Below are 20,757 nucleotides of genomic sequence, written 5' to 3'. Positions count from 1 at the left end.
CCTTGGGCACGCCAGAAACCTATGATTGTGGGTTCGAATCCCGGTTCGTCCCGATTATGTTTCTAGGTTTGTCAGCACCATACCCGTGCTCGTGGGTTTCACTGAAGTGGTAAACGTCTGAGACCTGCATCATTTCGGGCTTTCCTCCCACATTAAGCTGACACGTCGTGATATAACTGGACTACAGTTAAAAGCGGCGTTAAACCAAACTCACTCACTCACTCATATCCCAAGTCGAAAGTGAACCTCGATTCGTCAGACAACATGACATTACACCAACGTCGATTATCGCAGTGCTGGCATTCCCTACACTGCTGACGACTCTAATTCAAATGACGTGCAGTTAACAGTGGAATGACACGTCGACGTCGTGCGTGAATATGTCATCCGTGCAGACGATTTCGCAACGTCTGGGCATGTACTCTATGAGGTCACGTGCATCATAACTGTCACAATGTTTTGTTTGGACGCTTGAATTCCTCAAGAAATGTTCTTGCCACAGTTATCACTTACATATACAGTAAACTACGTTTATAACGAACACGCTTATAACGAACTGGCGTATATAACGAACTGTTTTTTTTTGGTCCCGGCCATTTGCTGTTTATATGCTGTATATATGCTTATAACGAACTACTGTTATAACGAACTAAAATTTGTGGTCCCTTTGAGTTCGTTATAACCGTAGTTTACTGTATTGCCATATGTTGGTGTATTTTCCTCTACTTTCACCTCAAAACAAAATATCCTCTACATTTTTTTGCACAGTATAGTTCGAGATAGTGCGATTTTGTTTCGATGTTGACGATTCAGATGGCATATCGCTTTTTTTTCTGAATGTTAGCAAACCTCAGCTGTTCGCAAAAGGAATGAACATGTGCCGCCCTACAGATAGCAGTCATAAGATCATGTAGCCTCCTCGATGTCTTACTCAATTAAAACAATTAACACCGGCCCGACCCGTGAAGATCCGGGGTAGAATAGGTCTTCAGCAACCCCTACTTGCCGCAAAAGGCGACTATGCTTGTCGTAAGGGGCGACTAAGGGGATCGGGTGGTCAGTCTCGCTGACTTGGTTGATGCATGACATTTTATTCATATTGCGTAGATCGATGCTCATGATGTCAATCACTGGAATATATGCTTCAGACTCAAAAAAATTATTTACAGACCGCCGTAATATTGCTGGAATACTGCTCAGTGCGGCGTTAAACAACAAACTAAAACCGGCCCTTTTCGCCCATTTTAGCTACACTTATGTATTTGATCACGACAAAAAATTTCAAGTGTATGAAAACAAAACAAGACAAGTTGTCAAACATTTAAACATTTCTGATAATGTTCATACTGATACGTCAAGGTTGACCTCACCTAAACAGAACAAGGTTATGATAAGGGTGCGTATTGGCTTCACCCGTGAAGATCGGGGTAGAATAGGTCTTCAGCAACTCACTCTTACTGTAAAAGCCTACTAAGCTTGTCGTAGGAGGCGATTAACGGGAACGGGTTGTCAGGCTCGCTGACTTGGTTGATGCATGTCATCGTATTCCAATTGCGTAGATCGGTGCTCATGATGTCAATCACTGTATTATGTGGTTCAGATTCGATTATTTACAGACCGCCGTGTTCATATGAATGAGAAATAGCCCCCCCCCCCCTCCTTTGGCAAGAATCTCGAGCTCATGGAGAGACATCATCAACAGAGGGGGCACGGTTGGCCCAGTCATCAAAGGCACCGTGATTCGCTGTGCACATTTGCGTAACTTGGGCACGCCAGAAACCTATGATTGTGGGTTCAAATCCCGGTTCGCCCCGATTATGTTTCTAGGTTCGCAGCACCATACCCGTGCTCGTGGGTTTCACCGAAGTGGTAAACGTCTGACACCTTCACTTCGGCTTTCCTCCTCATTAAGCTGACATGCCGCGATATAACTTTATTACTGTTAAAAGCGGCGTTAAACCCAACTCACTCACTCACTCATCATCAGAAGACGTAGAAAGATGTCTACTTTTATTGGTCTTTGAACCAGAGGGTATGTTTGTAGCCATGGTAAATTGATGATATACAGCAACCCTGCTCCCCACCCACATCGAGTGTCACCGAGGACGAAGTTGCAGTGGAAGCCAGGCTGCAACATCAGGGTTACAGGGGTGGTATACCCAAGAAATAAAGACATGAATAGCAGTCGTTAATAAAAGGAGAAATGACCCATTGCATTTTTCGGGCCGTATCACCAGCTTGGCCAATGAGCCACCGCCTTCTGGCATAGCAATTTTTTTTTCACAAATCAAGGTCATCATATACATGATACATATATTCTACCACCGTCTAGGTGAATTAAGGGTCGAAGTGGTATATTGGACAAGAGGAACACATGTTCCTGGTTCCCCAAAAAACAGGTTGCCCAATTTTGTCGCCTTTTACGACAAGCTTTGGGGTCCTTGGGATACATTCTACGCCGTGTCTCCACGGGGTAGAAACATACACAACATGCTTATGCAAAGGAATTATGTTATCAAGAAGATCAGCCCACACTTGAATTAAGATCTTACCTGCTTTTCGTTCACATATAAAATTCAATTTTCCGTCACAGGCATGTCTCTCTAAACGAAACGAGTCTTTATTAAGTCTGAAGCATCTCTTCCCGCTGTCATATTGGGCATTATTTGCATCCTTGAATACGTCAGTGACACTGAGATTGGAAGTGAAGAGGCTGCAATCACTGTCATCAAAGACACGAGCCTGGGCGTCATTCCAATACAGACTCGTCCATGAGTGGTCCCAACTAAAACCAAGATTTGTTACTCATGAAGAAAAAAGGTTCTTTAATTATGTGGCTGAGGGGCTGATATTATCTAGAGGAGGTGCTGGGATTTTATGGACAAAAATAACTTGTCACAGAAAATGCTTGAAAAAAACATAATCATGCTTCAGACCTCCCCAATTATTAAACGAATTAGAACCAACAACAAACAAGGTCCTTATTTTTATATTGTTTCATTGCAGCTTACATGTCATTTCGCATGGCTTTATCATAGGCTTTTCATTCGTAGCTTTGAATTGTTTTATTCCTGCCAGGATCCAAAAGTCGTGGTTCGAATCTCAGTTTTGTGAGAATGTGGTCTTAGGTCTGTGGTCAAAATAACGAAACCATCCAATTAAGTGTTATCTTTTTTTGTAAAAACAGGGTCGGCAGGAGAAAAAGACAAATTCTCTATTTCAAATTTTGCATTTGCGGGAACATGTGACAGGAATGTTAAACACTGTACACCCTAATTTTGGGAACAAAGTAACACACCGTGCAGCTTACAAGTGAATCTATATCTTCGAATAGTATTCGACGGATCAGGGGCAGGCGGAGAACCACACGGTGTTTTATCGTTGTGTCGTTCTCAGGTTAGGCGGTAAGGTAATAACTTTGATTTTTTTGTCAGAGACAGGCTGCTCACAACGATGAGGTTATGTTGAGGGATAGGAAACTAGAATGAATGAGTGAACGAATAATGCTTTACTCGACATCAGCCAGGTAGGTTGAAACTGTGACATTATTATAAGGGCATTTTACTCCAATCTGTGAGTAATAATCAGAGGAAGGTATCTCCAAATTGCTACCTAGATTTACCAGGAAATGTGAAGGTAAATCAGTTATGACCTATTATAGGCATTTTCTGAGCTCGATATATTCATCCACAAAGCGTCTGTAAGAAAGAGTGATATAATGTTAAATAAATATTTAGCCTAAGATAGTTTAAAAATATTCTTATTTTTCATGACGTTTCCCAAAGTGTAAGGGTAAAACGAGAGTCTTTTATCTCTTTATTCTATGTTTGGTTACAAAAAGTCCAATGAAAGTTAACTTCTAATATACCACTTGACCCTTTTGGCCACAGACTATGAAGAGACGGGACCAATGCCAAATCCACTTCCAATTTAACATGAATCGTATGTCGCGTCGAAAAAAGACGAACTGTGAGTTTCATAAATCCTTACAATGAAAAATATATATGAAACAAAAGAAAAGTAAAATGGGTATATAGTATTTTATAATCAAAGTATCACATATGATCTGTCTATAATATCCTTATGAACGAACCCTGCTTCCCAAGGGAATCCACCAGCAGATTGTGCTTCAGCCATTTGAAATAACCCGAGTGTGTCAAATCGGGCCAGGTAGCCCCCAATAGAGCTGCACACACTTCGCGCTGTGTTCCAAGACTGGCCCTGGTTGTAGAATATATATTCGCTCATCCCGTTCACAGAATTTGCTGGAATATAAAACAATATAATTGCAACATCAAAATGAAATAATATATGCTGATCAAAAACCAAAATGATTTCAAAATATTTCAAAAGTAATTCTATATTACGATTTTATGGTGGACCCTTGTAGTTTATTTGTCTGCAAATCAGAAAACAAAGTATGTGTCTATTCCCTTTTTCAGTTCAATTTCTTTGTTGTTTAGTGCTGTCAAAATATTCAGGATATCTGTGAATTACTAGTCTGGACCAGACGCTCAAGTTATTGACATCAGGAGCATCAATCTACGCAAGTCAGCGAGCCTGACCACCCAATCTCGTTAGTCACGAGACGCATTTGTTGCTAAAGATCAACTCTAACCCAGATCGTCATGACGCGATTCTCTTCTTAAATTTTCACACAGTCCCTGTTATCTAATGTATTAAATATTCATAAATTGAGAATTGAGTGCACCAAGCATGATCCAAAACTTAACTACAGCTATGACGTCACTCTATTGTTTCAATAGCAGATTATCTTTAACGAATTGACAGTTCACCTCTCTGCAATGCAAATATTAAGCTAAGGCATTAATTCTAAGCTCGTGCATTACAAATGTAGTGGCTACAACGATCAAATCGCACAAAATGCACGTACACTACGAATATACGGGCTATAGTTTATTGATTCCTCTTTTGCGTAAAATCCCGATTAAAAGTTTTTGATGGTTGGTTTGACATCACTGTACGGGATAAGGAGAAGAGATAACGGTTTGTCAAGAGCTGCTCAGCTGCAGCATCGGTCTTTGAGTTACCTGCTGTGCCAGTGTGACTTGGTAACCAGCACAAGCCAAAGTCACATTGGCCAAAGGAAAGAGCAGTGTAAAGTTCTAAAATGTCTAGGATTAAGACACTTTTCAGTGTCTGAAGGCATGACAAAGAAATTTTTGGAATAATTTTGTTGTTTAATAGATGTCAAAGCTGTTAACATAGCTTAAGCCTCAGAAGTGAAGATCTATTATCTGGGATTCTTGAGTTTTGGATGCAATGACAATGGCACTTGCAACTTTGCCACAATCCTTAGATCCGTCTGTAAAATGGATCTATGAGAACTATATTTCATTCGTAATTGGTTATATTTCTGTTGGTATACCAAAGGATTTGCTTCGGATTGTTTAGCTGGGTGAAGGCGAGGTCAACCTCTGGTTTCACCATCTGCCAGGGAGGAAGAAGACAAAAGACGGTAAGGTAATACATCAAGATCTATTTTAGCCGCAGCGATGTGTGGTTGAATTGTGATTCCAAGCGTTGGAAGGGACCAGGTTTGATAAATTTCGAAACCGCTGCTCATAAAGTTGGTTGAAAACACGTGTGTATGCTTGATTTGGCTGTGTGTTTGCTGTTTAACGCAACACTCAGCACTATTCCAGCGAAATGGCGGCGGTCTGTAAATAATCGAGTCTGGACCAGACAATCCAGTGATTGACATCATGAGCATCGATCCACGCAATTGGGATCGATGACATACAATCAACCAAGTCAGCGAGCCTGACCGCCCGATCCCTTTAGTCGCCTTTTACGACAAGCATATTCGTCTTTTACAGGAAGCATGGGTTGCTGAAGACCTATTCTACCCCGGATCTTCACGGGTCTGGAATTAACTGCTTTGAATGCAATTTACTAATGTATTTCAGTGATAGTTTAATGCCGGGTATTCAAAAGAAGGTTCATCAACGTCAACACACAGACTGTCCACAGGAGAGGTCCCAACCCATGCTTGCCATTAAAGGCGATTATTTACAGACCGCCCTCATATAGCTGGAATATAGCTTGGTGCGGCGTTAAACAACAAACAAACAAATCTTATGTCCTGACATGCAAATGGAAAAAATGCGCAAACAACTTGGTATTTCCTCTTCAAGCAGCTTTATTATTAATAACAACCAGTGATTGCTTTGTTTGTTTGTTCTTGAAGGCGAGTTGTGGATGGTCACAAAGGCAATTGTGGTCGCTTAACAACGTTCTTACAGAGTTAGTCTGATGACCAGTCTGTCCATATCATCGCCTCTTACGACATGTATTTGAGTACTTGGGACAATTTTAACCCTATTTGGGCAGGTCCGTGATTGCTATATATAACTCTGAAAAGAAGTAACAGAACACCCGACTTTTTCATTGGACTATAGTTAATCTGTCAAGGCTGGTATTGCAACACAGTGCCTTCCAATTGTGGTAGTTCTTCGATTTGTTTTGAGTATAACCCTCAATGTTTGATCCTCGAACTCTTATTTATTCTCACTTTGGCAAGGACCTATATCATAAATTTCTAAATTGTTAATTAAATCAATGTTTTCAGGATCCACCTCTTTAACCCGGGTTTTGGCGGATACAGCGCAGGAGTCCGTATCTAAAAATAGACGCCCTCATGCATATTCATGACCATCTCATGAATATGCATGAGGGCGTCTATTTTTAGATACGGACTCCTGTGCATACAGAGACGTTATAAAGTGGTTCCAATCGGTTGGCGCTCTTCAAACGTCATTACTCTTTGATTTACTGATAATTGTTAACAATATAAGAGTAAGATTATAAAGTCAATCGCAGTGAAAGGTCTTTTCAACTCACTCAGTATCAATGAGTTCCTGGCGTCCTCAGGCCATTGAATCAATGAATCTGAATAACACCTTGAAGGAAAAAGTGCATCGTTAAACTTTACTACTACGGATGAAGAAACATCGACCAAGCTCGCTTCAGCCAGGTTTGCCGGCGTTCCTAGACGTCAAGAACATCGATGTTTCTCAGAAGCGATCGGTCAGCCCAGAGTGATCAGGCTTGGTATTGTTAGGAAAGCCCATGAAAATGAGTTTAGGTGCAATGGGACGCTTGAGAACAACACTGGCTGGTAGAATATCAACCTTGCTGGTTCTGTCGATTTATAAAATTACTTCCCATGTGCATGGAATGTACCTTTGTAAACGACTGAAAGGTATATCGTAAACCAAATTATCATATACAAGGCTTGTGTTAAATCTGCGAGAAACCAATCTGATAAACTTGGTATCATGCAGATGAGGTATCTCGGCAGGAACTACTTTCAGGCCCCATGTATCAATGCGATGCCTTCTTTCTCAATAACTAACGTTCTCAATATGCTAACAAAGGGGGCCAATGTGTCGGGTAAACATGGCGACAAATATGTCTGCAAGTCATTTGGCACTACATTGGGCGGTTCACTCAAACAATTTTATTCATACGCTGTTTCTTAAGCAATTTCATTGCGTGAAAAACGGCCTCTTAAACATTCATTGTCCTAAGAAAGACATTATATGGTATTACCCTCGTTTGTCTCCGTATCTTAAATATAATATATGAGGAATAATTGTTATGCCTAATACATGTACGTGTATATGCTATTTACGATGCAGAAATACACTCGGCTAATAAGCTCTGTATCCATATATTTAAGTGCGAGTGAGTGAGTTGGGTTTAAAGCCGCTTTTAACAGTTTTCAAGTTATATCGCGGCGTGTCAGCTTAATGTGGGAGGAAAGCCCGAAGTGACGCATTTCTCAGACGTTTACCACTTCGGTGAAACCCACGAGCACGGGTATGGTGCTGACAAACCTAGAAACATAATCGGGGCGAACCGGGATTCGAACCCACGATCATAGGTCTCTGGCGTGCCCAAGGGACGCAACTCTGCACAGCGAATCGCGGCGCCTTAGACGACTGGGCCACCCGTGTCCCCTCATCCATAGGATACACATTGAACAGGGCTAACAGTCATCAAGTTTACCCATTCTTGTATGCTTTGTTGTTTGTTTGACGCCGCACTCAGCAATATTCCAGCTATATGACGGCGGTCTGTAAATTACTTATGTTTAAGAAGGAGAGATATCAATATATAAAATATTCACGATATGACATGACAGCAGTGTTGAACCAGTGTATTACGTCATTTTCAATATTTACGGCAATGCGTTCAATGACGTCACGTTGCTATGGTCCCATTCATAAACAATGAAACAATGGAACAATTGGAACGAACTTCTCGAATAATTTCTCGAATATTCGAGCCCCTTTTGGTAATATATAGCGTAACAACATACTCGGTAAAATAGGTCTTCCCTGTATATGTTTTTTTCAAATGATTGACACCAGTCACTGCAATATATATGGAAGATTTAACGGATAGATGTAGTGATACACAATTGCGCATGTCAGTGTTTAAACACTAAGGTAAAGTAAAGTTACGAACGGAAAATTGTTGCTTGCTTGGGACTAAACAACTGACCCATCTCTGTTCAAATGCCCTTGCCACTGGCCTCAATATGACTGATTTGAATTACGTCTCTGACATACAGTCTAATTGGCCAAATGAAAAATGATTTTTTTAATTTGATACGGTTCTATATAATGAAATAATAGAGGTATTGAAACGTTGTCAAGACTTGACGGTGTCAAAGAAAGACCATGTTCCAGTCCAGGTGAAGACTATGTACCATATGTTACCAGGCTTTTTTCAGGTGACCAATTGACTTTCCTCTGCATGTGTTTGTGGCGGGTGCCGCCGGTGGGACAGGGTACGCTCACCTTTTTGCGAACATCTGGTATCATCACTATTTGATTGTGATTGATAAAGACATGCTCTTGATGTGGTCGGAATCTTACAATGGACATTGCGTTTAGCGGAGAGTTCTTATGATTATGGAAAGCTGGTTGGTTTGTTGTTTAACGCCGCACTCAGCAATATTCCAGCTAAATGACGGCGGTCTGTAAATAATCAAGTCTAGACCAGACAAGCCAGTGATTGATATCATGAGCATCGATCCACGCAATTGGGATCGATGACATGCATGAACCAAGTCAGCGAGCCTGACCACATGATCCCGTTAGTCGCCTCGTACAAGCATAGTCGCCTTTTACGGGAAGCATGGGTTGCTGAAGACCTATTCTTATCCCGCATAGATATGGAAAGGTTAAAAACACTCTTAAACTCAAACGTGCATCAAGTCTCACAAACATATTTTCACAAAAAATGCAATCGTACTCCACCCTCTCGACTATATTGATATGGGATTCAAAATTTTATTATTATGATTGATATTGGTATACATTCCACAATGTGTTACCTTCCAGACCGATTTTATGGATTGGCAATTACAACATTCCATATCGTTATGCATATTCTTTTGATATACACTTAAAAAAAATTCAATATAATCCTATACAATATCGACGTGTGCTAAAGTACTTTTTATGTAACGACACTTGCTGAATGGCGATAGATTGGCACATGTTTATTTTCTTTAATCGATAAAACTTCAATGCATCTGAGTCGATAATATGTTCCTATCCAAGAAAAAAGATTTTACACGATTTCCAATGCTATTTTCTTAATGAAATACATTTCACGGATGATGAAATTACAAGAAAGGGCATTAATGGCACATAACTTCAAAAAGGAAAACGAAAATGTGTGTCACTCATTGTTGCTCACATATCGATCATAACTTCACTGAGCCGTAGGTATGTTTAACTGGCGCGGCATCTAGGACTGCAGCCTGTTTGTATTATATTACATTGTTTTGCACCGTCAATCAACATGAACCACTTTATATATACTTCTGCATGTAACGTCCATTTTTTAAAAGTTTTATATTGCATAGCACGGACCGTATGTACAAACTACATGATCAGTATCACATGTTATTCAACAGGACAGAGTATTGCATTCCACTGCATTGGCTTGGCTTGGCTTGGCTGGGTATCGTCCCTTACGTCCCCTACAAAGGATCTGCAGGTCGCGGGGTCGATTCCATCATTGCACCTGATTAAGACCCTTGATTTATCAGCACTAGTGAGGTGAAGTGAGGTGAAATGGGGTTTAACGTCGCGTCCAAGATTATTGCACTTATATAGCGACGTACATGCACGTGTGTGTGTGTGTGTGTGTGTGTGTGTTTGTGTGTGTGTGTGTGTGTGTGTGTGTGTGTTTGTGTATGGCTGCTTGTACTAGTCCGGACTGATGACGATTTATAGTGCTAGCTCACTGAGATACCATGCCGCAGTTTAACATGAATACCCTAGTACTCAGAAACAGTATACTGACTCTGAGCCGACCAGTCCTTGTTTTAGCCCCTTATGTCCAGCGCCAGACAGGGTAACAATAATTACCATCTTTTAACGTCTTTTGGTATGACGCGGCCGGGGATCAAACCCCGGACCTTCCGCTCTCTGGGCGGACGCTCTACCACTAGAGGAGGCGGTCATCAGCACTAGTACTAGTAAGTCGTAGAAGTTGGCTCTGACAAACTTTGCGTTTTCCATCCACATGAAGCTGACGCATTGTGATATGACTAAAATACTCTTACACATTATCAGTCATATGAACAATTTCAATAAATTTCATGTTTTATAAATTTTTCATTTTGAGTGGGCGCAGAGAAAGTATCAAATTAAGTTAAATTTTAAATTTGTATAGCGCATTTTCCAATTAACAAGTGCTCAATTGCGGATTTCTTGTGGCAGAGTGGGCCAGCATGTTGAAATGACGTTTCACCATATGTTTTGGTACGAGACTTTGGAACCACTAGCACATGTTAATCGTTTGATAGGAGAGAATGTGCAGGCTCGAATGGTACTATCAGTTCCTGCAAGTATGCAGGAGCCAAACTATTGTAAAGAGTGAGTAATTTATATTGAGCTCTTTGGTGGATTGGCAGCTAGTGTGATACGGGGCGTCATACAGCTACCCGGGTTCGATTCCCTTCATGGGTACAATGTGTGAAGCCAATTCTGGTGTCCCCCGCCGTGATATTGCTTGAATATTACTAAAAGCGGCATAAAACCATACTCACTCACTCCATTTACGTTTACAGAGGATGGTCAGTTGGCAACAACAGTTGCCCTCGATCAATATTTGTCAATAGCACTTGCCTGGCAGCGCTAGCTGGAATCTGGCCTAATTTGGGTCATGTCCTTATATAATGCGTCTCTAAATTGATGCGAATGCTGACCCCTAGTCAAAAATGCGACTCAATGTTAATGCGAAGTCCCAACCCTAGAGTAATTTTAGAGAGAAAAAAAAATGCTTCCAGGAAGTTAACCCGAGATGGGTCCAATGTTCGAGGAAATATTTCGGCGGTCTGTAAATAATCGAGTCTGGACCAGACAATCCAGTGGTTGACATCATGAGGATGGATCCACGTAATTTGGACACGATGACATGCTTCAACCAAGTCAGCTAGCCTGATCACCCGATCCCGTTAGTCGCCTCTTACCACAAGCATAGTCAATCGACTTTTACGGCCACCATTGGGTGCTGAAGACATTTTCTACCCCGGATCTGATCGGGTCTTGTTACAACTGCTGCTCAGTATACCGTGATATGGAATAAATAGTTGTTTGTATCGAAGTTGGTATTTCCGTTTTCACAAATGTGTTTCGTATTTCATTCCAAATTAATTTAATTAATTTCGTCGAAATCGTTTGTGAACTGATAGGCACCAACTCACCGTTAATAACAACAATCACGATCAGACTACCGCTACTGACGCCTTGAAACGAACCTTAGTTGACAGAGAATGGATACATATATCATAAATGCCATGCTTTCACTCGTTAAAATGTGTTATATTTGTTGTAGTTCAACTACTGTATGCCATATTATTTGACAACATGCTGTTTTCGCGCGAAGCTTTAACGGTGACGAGTCAAACTGCTCCATACGTACAAAATATCCGGCTATAGCAGTCAGTCCTGCATATTAAACAATGCCTAGTTGAGGAACATTATTTAAATAGTAAACTTGACGTTTTATCGCAAATGTCACATTTATGTTAATTAATGCGAGCAAAGACCACTCGCATTTTCCGCATTAATTTCACTCGCATAAATGTCAAGATTTTAAGTATACACTAATGTTTTAGGCATTAAATGAAATGTCCGTGCAATGATGACGTATTCAATACAGGTATCATAGTTGTTTTTTAAACCTTAAGTTTGCAGTGTTTTTTTTGCGACTGTTTTCAGCACGTAACGTGTTGATAATGTTTGAAATTATTTGGCCAAATCCAATTTTCAAGTGTAAACCTTCTTTTGCCCGGCAGTGTACTCATATCATTCTTAACGCTCCTTATCGACATAGTATTGTGGTTTCAAATTACCAATGTTCTACTTTGTGAACACTTTCTTTCACTGCCTTCACTTAAATTGATTAACTCTGAACTGTTTCGCCTCTGGTAGAATTGTTCCATCTTATTTTATTGTTTGTACATCTTTCGCTATCATTTGTTTGCGTCTTGTCACCATGTTAGTCCCACAGTTTAAACATAGCAACCAGATGGATATGATGCCTATCAATAATAGCTGATAATACCTGTCCTAATTAAGATGATTACACACACCTTCGACGTTATGTCAGGAGAATTGCACTGGATACAAAAACCAATAAATATTCATCCGTTGGTTGTTCTTGCAATGTAAAGCCTTTTTTTTACACAGATCAATAATTGCTTCTGGTCCATCTTATTCAGCTATCGTTACAAACGTTACAAAGCGTATAATAAGAACCCCAAGAGATGTTAAGTTCTTGCAAAGCACCAAGACGAGAGTATAAATTAATTAACACGTCTACAATTCATTTGTGTCGCCATGGCGTCAATTGATATCTGATGTGAAGAAGATTCAGTAAAGAATAAGGCGTTGGGTCACTTACATGTATGGTACAATTTCAGATCGACGATCTCGTACAATGTTCACAGCAGTGCGTTATAACGCCAACGAAATAATCAGCACAAAATATACCAATTAGAATCAAGTATGTTGGTTGGTTTGTTGTTTAACGCCACACTCAGCAATATTCCACTCATATGACGGCGGTCTGTAAATATGTCTGTAAGTCGAGTCTGGACCAGAAAATACATTGATTGATATCATGCGCATCGATCCACGCAATTGGGATCGATGACATGCATCGACCAAGTCAGCAACCCTGACCACCCGATCCCATTAGTCGCCTCTTACGACAAGCATAGTCGCCTTTTACGGGAAGCATGGGTTGCTGAAGACCTATTCTACCACGGACATTCACGGGTCAGTAAGGTAAATTTTACAGCAATACACATAGTCGTTCACACAGTCTTTAACCAGTCAGGGTTTAGACGGCCCTATACTAGGGCATCAGAGATAAAGACACAGTTTCAATCGGTTGACGCTCCACTAGCGTCTTTACGCTTTGATGTACTGATAAATGTTAACAAGATAAGAGTAAGATGATAAAGTCAATCACAGTGAAAGGTCACTTCAACTCCGCATCAATGAGTTCCTGGCGCCGTCGGACCATTGAACAACACCCAGAAGCACAGGTGAAGTTAGCTTAACATGGATCTAAAGCAAACCATGATCTGTTCTTTAAAACGACACTTCACCTACATTCAGTGTACGTGTTCAAATGTGCATTTCCTCACACAATATGCGAAACCGTCGTGATGCACTTGAAATACTATACAAAAGGTTCAAGTCAACAGTGATTTCGCACCTGGATGCACTGGGTAGTGTTGGTCTACTTCACCTGAAGCCATTTGTTTAGCTAAATGTGTACATACGATGTACAATGTCGCCAAGTGACATGTCTATAGATCGCACTAAAAGCGCCTACTTGTATTGACCTAAACCCTACGGTATTTCCACAAAAACAAGTACAGCAAGGTAAACAGTTCTCTGAAGCTGGATCAAAACCTTGCACTAATTAGCCAACGGCGCCAATGAATGATTGTCGTTATCTGAGGCTTTTCAGCTCTCTTTAGATTTGTTCATTCATGTAGATGAGGCTTACATTAACTGATCGCTCTTACAGGGAACTCATCACAACACGCCGAAGACCCGTGACCGATTCCCGACATGGGTACAATGTGTGAAGCCCATTTCTGGTGTCCCCCGCCGTGATATGCTGGAATATTGCTAAAAGCGGCGTAAAACCATACTCACTCACTCATCACAACAATGAGACATTAATGTCCACAGGGACAATTTCTTTTCGGTTTCACAAACGCTTTAAGACCTGCCCTGCATCATCCTGGATTATCCAGGGAGGTATTACCTCATTCAATAGCGATAGATACCCTGGACCCATTGGCCGTCATAGCTTCCTTTCGGAAGTGACGTCGACGTCACCATCTCAATCGACCGTATCTCTTGCGAAGCAAAGAATTTCTCTCTCTCGTCAAAATGTATCGGGCAGCTATTTTTATCATTGTGCTCCATTCTATTTTGAAAAATAGCCTGGAACCATTTACCGCATTACATATAATTTAATTGGACCGTTATTTTAAGAGTCGTGCCATTTTAATCGAGGTCAAAACGAAGCTTGGATTCAAGATAATGTCCATGCAGTATCAGTACCAGAACGGGACAGCTCCAGGATACCTCTGTGTGCTCATAGGACTATACAAGCCCCACAAGTCGAATACGAGTTTTAGAGTTGCCATCTTGGAAGACCCAGAAATCAACAGCATTCTTAGAGTTGCCATCTCGGAAGACCCAGAAATCAACAGCATTCTAAGAGTTGCCATCTCGGAAGACCCAGAAATCAACAGCATTCTTAGAGTTGCCATCTCGGAAGACCCAGAAATCAACAGCATTCTTAGAGTTGCCATCTCGGCATCTCGGAAGACCCAGAAATCAACAGCATTCTTAGAGTTGCCATCTTGGAAGACCCAGATATCAACAGCATTCTTAGAGTTGCCATCTCGGAAGACCCAGAAATAAACAGCATTCTTAGAGTTGCCCTCTCGGAGGACCCAGAACGCGACAGTATTCTTAGAGTTGTCACCTTGGAAGGCCCAGAAATCAACAGTTATTTGACTTGCCATCCTGGAAGTTGAAGTCATATGGTCGTAAATGTTTCAGTACCAGAGTTCCCTTTACATATCGATCCACGCAATTGGGATCGATGACATGCATCAACCAAGTCAGCGAGCCTCACCACTCCATCCCGTTAGTCGCCTCTTACGACAAGCATAGTCACATTTTTAGACAAGCATGAGTTGCTGAAGACCTATTCTACCCCGGATCTTCAAGGGTCTTCAACATATGGCTTTCTGAAGTGTGTTAGACTTTCGTTCTGACTGTATGTTTTTATATTCAATGCTACATTCTATGCAAACCACTCGCGTGTTCTTTACACATGAATAAAGTAAAAAAGGTACTTACTTTACATAACATGAACTATTAGGGTGATAAGAGCTGAAAACTACTTATGATATATTTTATATTCTAAAGACAGATAATGTTCTCTGAACATCCACATGAATTGCGACAGAATGTTTCATGAATGCACACGCACACACTATACTTGTACCAACGTCACATTGTTTAAATGCTCTAACTTTACCACGGCTTTCTCACGCTAGCTGTACCAGAATGCACTAGAACGCTAACAAAAGATGGCTAACGGATAAGAGCTTTGAGAGTATGCCTGAGGCAATCATCCGAGTCATGCGATCGGATTGTATTGTCTTACAAATGGCCCAGCGAGGAGGCAATTCCTGGATGGCAAAGGTCTTCAATGTATTTGATGGTACTACCAAAGAGGTCTAATTATCTTGTATGAGTATGAAGGTCCTTCTGGATGGTTAGTCTTATAAAGAACTCTTGAAGTAAGTAGTTCAATCTGTACATGTATATAGTAAAGGACCTGTGAGGATTCCGGGGTAGAAAAGGTCTTCAGCAACCCATGCTTGCCATAAAAGGTGACATTGCTTGTCGAAAAAGGCGACTAACGGGATCGGGTGGTCAGGCTCGCTGACTTGGTTGATACATGTCATTGATCCCAATTGCGTGGATCGATATGTAAAGGGAACTCTGGTACTGAAACATTTACGACCATATGACTTCAACTTCCAGGATGGCAAGTCAAATAACTGTTGATTTCTGGGCCTTCCAAGGTGACAACTCTAAGAATACTGTTGATTTCTGGGTCTTCCAAGATGGCAACTCTAAGAATGCTGTTGATTTCTGGGTCTTCTGAGATGGCAACTCTAAGAATGCATATAGAATGCATATAGAATGTATATAGTAAAGGACCCGTGAAGATTCCGGGGTAGAATAGGTCTTCAGCAACCCATGCTTGCCGTAAAAGGTGACATTGCTTGTCGAAAAAGGCGACTAACGGGATCGGGTGGTCAGGCTCGCTGACTTGGTTGATACATGTCATTGATCCAAATTGCGTGGATCGATGCTTATGATATTAATCACTGCACTGTCTGATCCAGACTTGATTATTTTACAGACCGCCGTCATACAGCTGGTATATTGCTGAGTGCGGCGTTAAACAACAAACCAAACCAAACCAAAACCGACTGACTCTATACCGTACTGTTCAAACAGATGTACCTTCATCCTGCTGTGAACCTGATCTCCTGGACGAATACTATTTTGTTTGTTTGTTGTTTAACGCCGCACTCAGCAATATTCCAGCTATATGACGGCGGCCTGTAAATAATCGAGTCTAGACTAGACAATCCAGTGATTAATCTCATGAGCATCGATCCACGCATTTGCATCAAACAAGTCAGCAAGCCTGACCACCCCATCTCGTTAGTTGCCCCTTTAGACAAGCATAGTCGCCTTTTACGGCAAGCATGGGTTGCTGAATACCTATTCTACCTATACTACCCCGGATCTTCACGACCCGTGAAGATCCGGGGTAGAATAGGTATTCAGCAACCCATGTTTGTCGTAAGAGGCGACTAACGGGATCGGGTGGTCAGGTTCGATGAAATGGTTGACGCGTGTCATTGTATCCCAATTGCGTGGATCGATGTTCATGTTGTCATTAACTGGATTGTCTGGTCCATACTCGTTTATTTACAGACCGCCGTCATATACAGTCATGTGCAACTAATATTGGTCTACCCAGCAATTACGTGGTTCGTGTAACGCTCAACTCGCTTCTTTGAAGCGCTCGCGTATTGCAACCGGACGTCTTATAATTATGTTAGTGGGTGCATTACGTCTCACATCACGTGGCTGTCACGTGACACGTTCTAAACTTGTCGTCTGCTGCTTTTGTCGACTGAGTGACCGAAAAGCCGAGATGGGTCGAAAAAGTAATGAGCTAGGCGTGCCTCTCAAAGTCATAATTGCAGAAAATTTTGAAAGCGGTAGAAGTCAGAGACAAATTGCTGATCTCTTGAAGATTCCTCGATCTACAGTTAGATATATTGTTCATAAATATTGCCGCACTGGATTCGCCGAAAATCTACCTCGGAGAGCACGAAAAAAATCCATTGATGGGCGTGATAGCACCTCGTCAATTGGACTCGCGAAAAATAATCGACGAATGACGAATGACGAAGGAAATTACCAGTGAATTTAATTCAAATAAGGATCAAGTTTTTTCCGAACGAAGTGTCCAGCATCATGCAGCATGCATTTCACTCTGAAAGATATTTTAGACGAATTGATAAGAAAAAAATGGTTGTGCGCCAGGTGAATAGAATTAAACGCGTTTCATGGTGTAAAGAGCGGAGAAAAGAAAGTGTAGATAATTTCTGGAAAAAGGTGATATTTTCAGACGAAAGTAAAATTGTTATTGGTACTGACAACCGTGTGTATGTATGGAGGAAGTCCGATGAAGCATACAGGCCAGAATGTCATTCGTGACCAACTCGTGTTATTCCGGGACAAGCCGAATAGCGACTAGTGCCCCTCTCGTAGCCATTTTTTGCGACTGGGTTCCGTCGCTGCGTAATGATTCACGTAAATGTCCCATATGTCATATACATCCCAGATGCTATTTAAGACACATCGGAACTTAAGGTATTATACAGTATGATTGAACACATTTAACTGTGTCTTGGGTATATTTTTAGATGCAAGACATATGTAAAATCACAAATTATATCTGAGGGATTCTTTGACGAAGAACTTGAAATCATACGCGCATTCTGATTGGTTTGTCGTGTTTTCGCACATAACATTCATCGATAGGGGGACGAGTCTTCTTGCAGGTTACGGAAAGGGGCGAGTGGTGACGAATGGCCAGAATATTAATGTGTGTGCCCACATAAGTGACGTAAGGTGTCTTTGATGATATGGGGTTGCGTCACTTTTAAGGGTGTCGGGACTTTAGTTCCCGTAGAAGGAAATATGAATGCTGACAAATATATGGATGTAATTGACACTAATTTGTGACCAGTTATTGCCCGTCATTTTCCCGATGGAGATTATGTCTTCCAAGACGATATATCCCATATCAATGACGTCACTACACCTGATAAACTTTTCAACGAGATCCAAGCATTTTGGCAAAATATACCGCTTGAGTATGTTCAAGTATTATATTCGACGATTCCGAACCGTATTTTGCATGTTATAAAGATGAAATGTCATCTCACAAAATATTTAAGTCATGTGACAAATAGATTTTAAGTTATTGACTTTGAAAGACGAGGTTGTTAATGTAAACAATGCACAGCCATTTTGAAGGTGGGCCAATATAAGTTGCACATGACTGTAGCTGGAATACTGCTGAGTGCGGTGTTAAACAACAAACATCTCTAAGATGTTCCTAGAATACGGGACCTTAATTTTCTGTTCTCTTCTTGAAGAGATAAAACTCTAAACCGGGTGCACGAGTTATATGACTTGTCTGCCCATTTTCACCTTTAAGCTGTACGAAGAATACGAAGCCAAATACACTGTTATCTTCTCAAAGGATTTAAACATTAAACTTTGCACGAGGAAATAACGTGTCTAGCCGCTTCATCTGTAGGATCTGTAGGAGTGAGTGAGTTGGGTTTAACGCCGCTTTTAACATTATTCCAGTTATATCACGGCGTGTCAGCTTAATGTGGCAGGAACGGCCGAAGTAATGCAGGTCTCAGACGTTTACCACTTCGGTGAGTCCCATGATCACGGGTATGGTGCTGACAAACCTAGAGACATAATCGGGGCGAACCGGGATTCGAACCCACAATCATAGGTTTCTGGCGTGCCCAAGGGACGCAACTCTGCACAGCGAATCGCGGCGCCTTAGACGACTGGGCCACCCGTGCCCCCTCATCCATAGGATACACATTGAGCAGGGCTAACAGTCATCAAGTTTACCCATTTTTGTATGCTTCGTTGTTTGTTTGACGCCACACTCAGCAATATTCCAGCTTTATGACGGCGGTCTGTAAATTACGAGTCTGGACCAGACAATCCAGTGATTGACATAATGAGCATCGATCCACGCAGCTGGGATACGATGACATGCATCAACCAAGTCAGCGATCCTGACCACCCGATCCCGTTAGTAGCCTCTTACGACAAGCACAGTCGCCTCTTACGGCAAGCATGGGTTGCTGAAGACCTATTCTATCCCGGATCTTCAAGGATCTGTATATTTCATAAGAAAAATATATACTTTATAAGAAACACTTACCTGTCGTAGGAATTTCAATGCTTTGTGAATCTGATTGGGAAAACACAGCTTGGAGAAATAGTCCAAATATAAGCATTGTTGATAAGTATGAATCCCTTTTTTTAGAATACTGGACTTATATGATGACTCTTACATTCCAGGCTGATGGTTAAGTGATACGATCACTTGTTGTGTCCTTTAACTGTACAAGTCGACAGCAGTCTCTCTGACATATATCATACTCGAGAATGAAATACTGGAATATCAACAGTCTTGGATTTGGATTCTTGGATTCCGCGTTGATGAGGGGGTTAATGACTGTCCATGGACTATGACAGTCAAGAACGAATACACGTTAATCAATGAACCTTGTGGAACGTATAGTCAGGAGGCCACTATTTTACCATTCTCTGGTCTCAAAGTCTACAGGACGACACTCTGTGAGCCCAGTCTGGGATTGTCATCCTTGGTCTGCGTATCCCTGTTGACAAGGCCTCTGGCACGAAACTATTGACACTATATTAAACCAAAAGTCATCCTCTAAACGTATGGGATCAACATCAATGTATGTTATTGCGACTCGATCGCTGTACGACGGGGGTGTGGATAATGATACAATATGTGGATAAAGACGCCTTGCCGAAGATAACATTATGCATTACGGAGGCGTCAATCAAACCTGTCAATCAAATACCCAGGGATAGAGCACGGCAAACCAGAGCCAATAAGAAAGTAGCTATCGACCCTTGCATGCAGCTAGTCAGTGTGGAAGCTGTATGGAGCTGTTTACAAGATGGATTATATTGTACGCTAATGTTTATTTGTGATGGCGACCAGTGAAGAGCCGGGGTAGAATAGGTCTTCAGCAACCCATGCGTGCCGTAAAAGGCGACAGTGCTTGTCGTAAGACGCGACTAAAGGGATCGGGTGGTCAGGCTCGCTGACTTGATTGATGCATGTCATCGATGCAAATTGCGTGGATCGATGCTCATGATATCAGTCCCTGGATTGTCTGGTCCAGGCTCGATTATTTACAGACCGCCGTCATATAGCTGGAATATTGCAGGACGACAGTATTTCTGATAGGGAAGTGTCTGGAAAGTTGTT

General features: G+C 41.4%; 1 protein-coding gene across 1 annotated transcript in view; it reads right to left on the bottom strand.

Moving 5' to 3' along the window:
• The window catches only part of LOC139453053 (uncharacterized), a 28,508-nt gene extending 8,274 nt beyond the window's left edge, over positions 1-20,234 (bottom strand). Inside the window, exons 1-3 of the mRNA XM_071234677.1 lie at positions 19,672-20,234; positions 4,094-4,265; positions 2,553-2,785 (exon numbers count right to left, since the gene is read on the bottom strand). Of these exons, the coding sequence (XP_071090778.1) occupies positions 2,553-2,785; positions 4,094-4,265; positions 19,672-19,747 (481 nt within the window). The 5' untranslated portion in view covers positions 19,748-20,234. The remainder of the gene's footprint in view (positions 1-2,552; positions 2,786-4,093; positions 4,266-19,671) is intronic.
• Between the last annotated feature and the right edge of the window lie 523 nt (positions 20,235-20,757).

The sequence above is a fragment of the Haliotis cracherodii genome, unplaced genomic scaffold (genome assembly GCF_022045235.1).
Source record: "Haliotis cracherodii isolate W230 unplaced genomic scaffold, xgHalCrac1.p SCAF_9, whole genome shotgun sequence".
In the NCBI taxonomy this organism is placed as follows: domain Eukaryota; kingdom Metazoa; phylum Mollusca; class Gastropoda; order Lepetellida; family Haliotidae; genus Haliotis; species Haliotis cracherodii.
The sequence above is the reverse complement of the archived record's forward strand: the minus strand, read 5'-3'. Positions and strand labels throughout refer to the sequence as shown.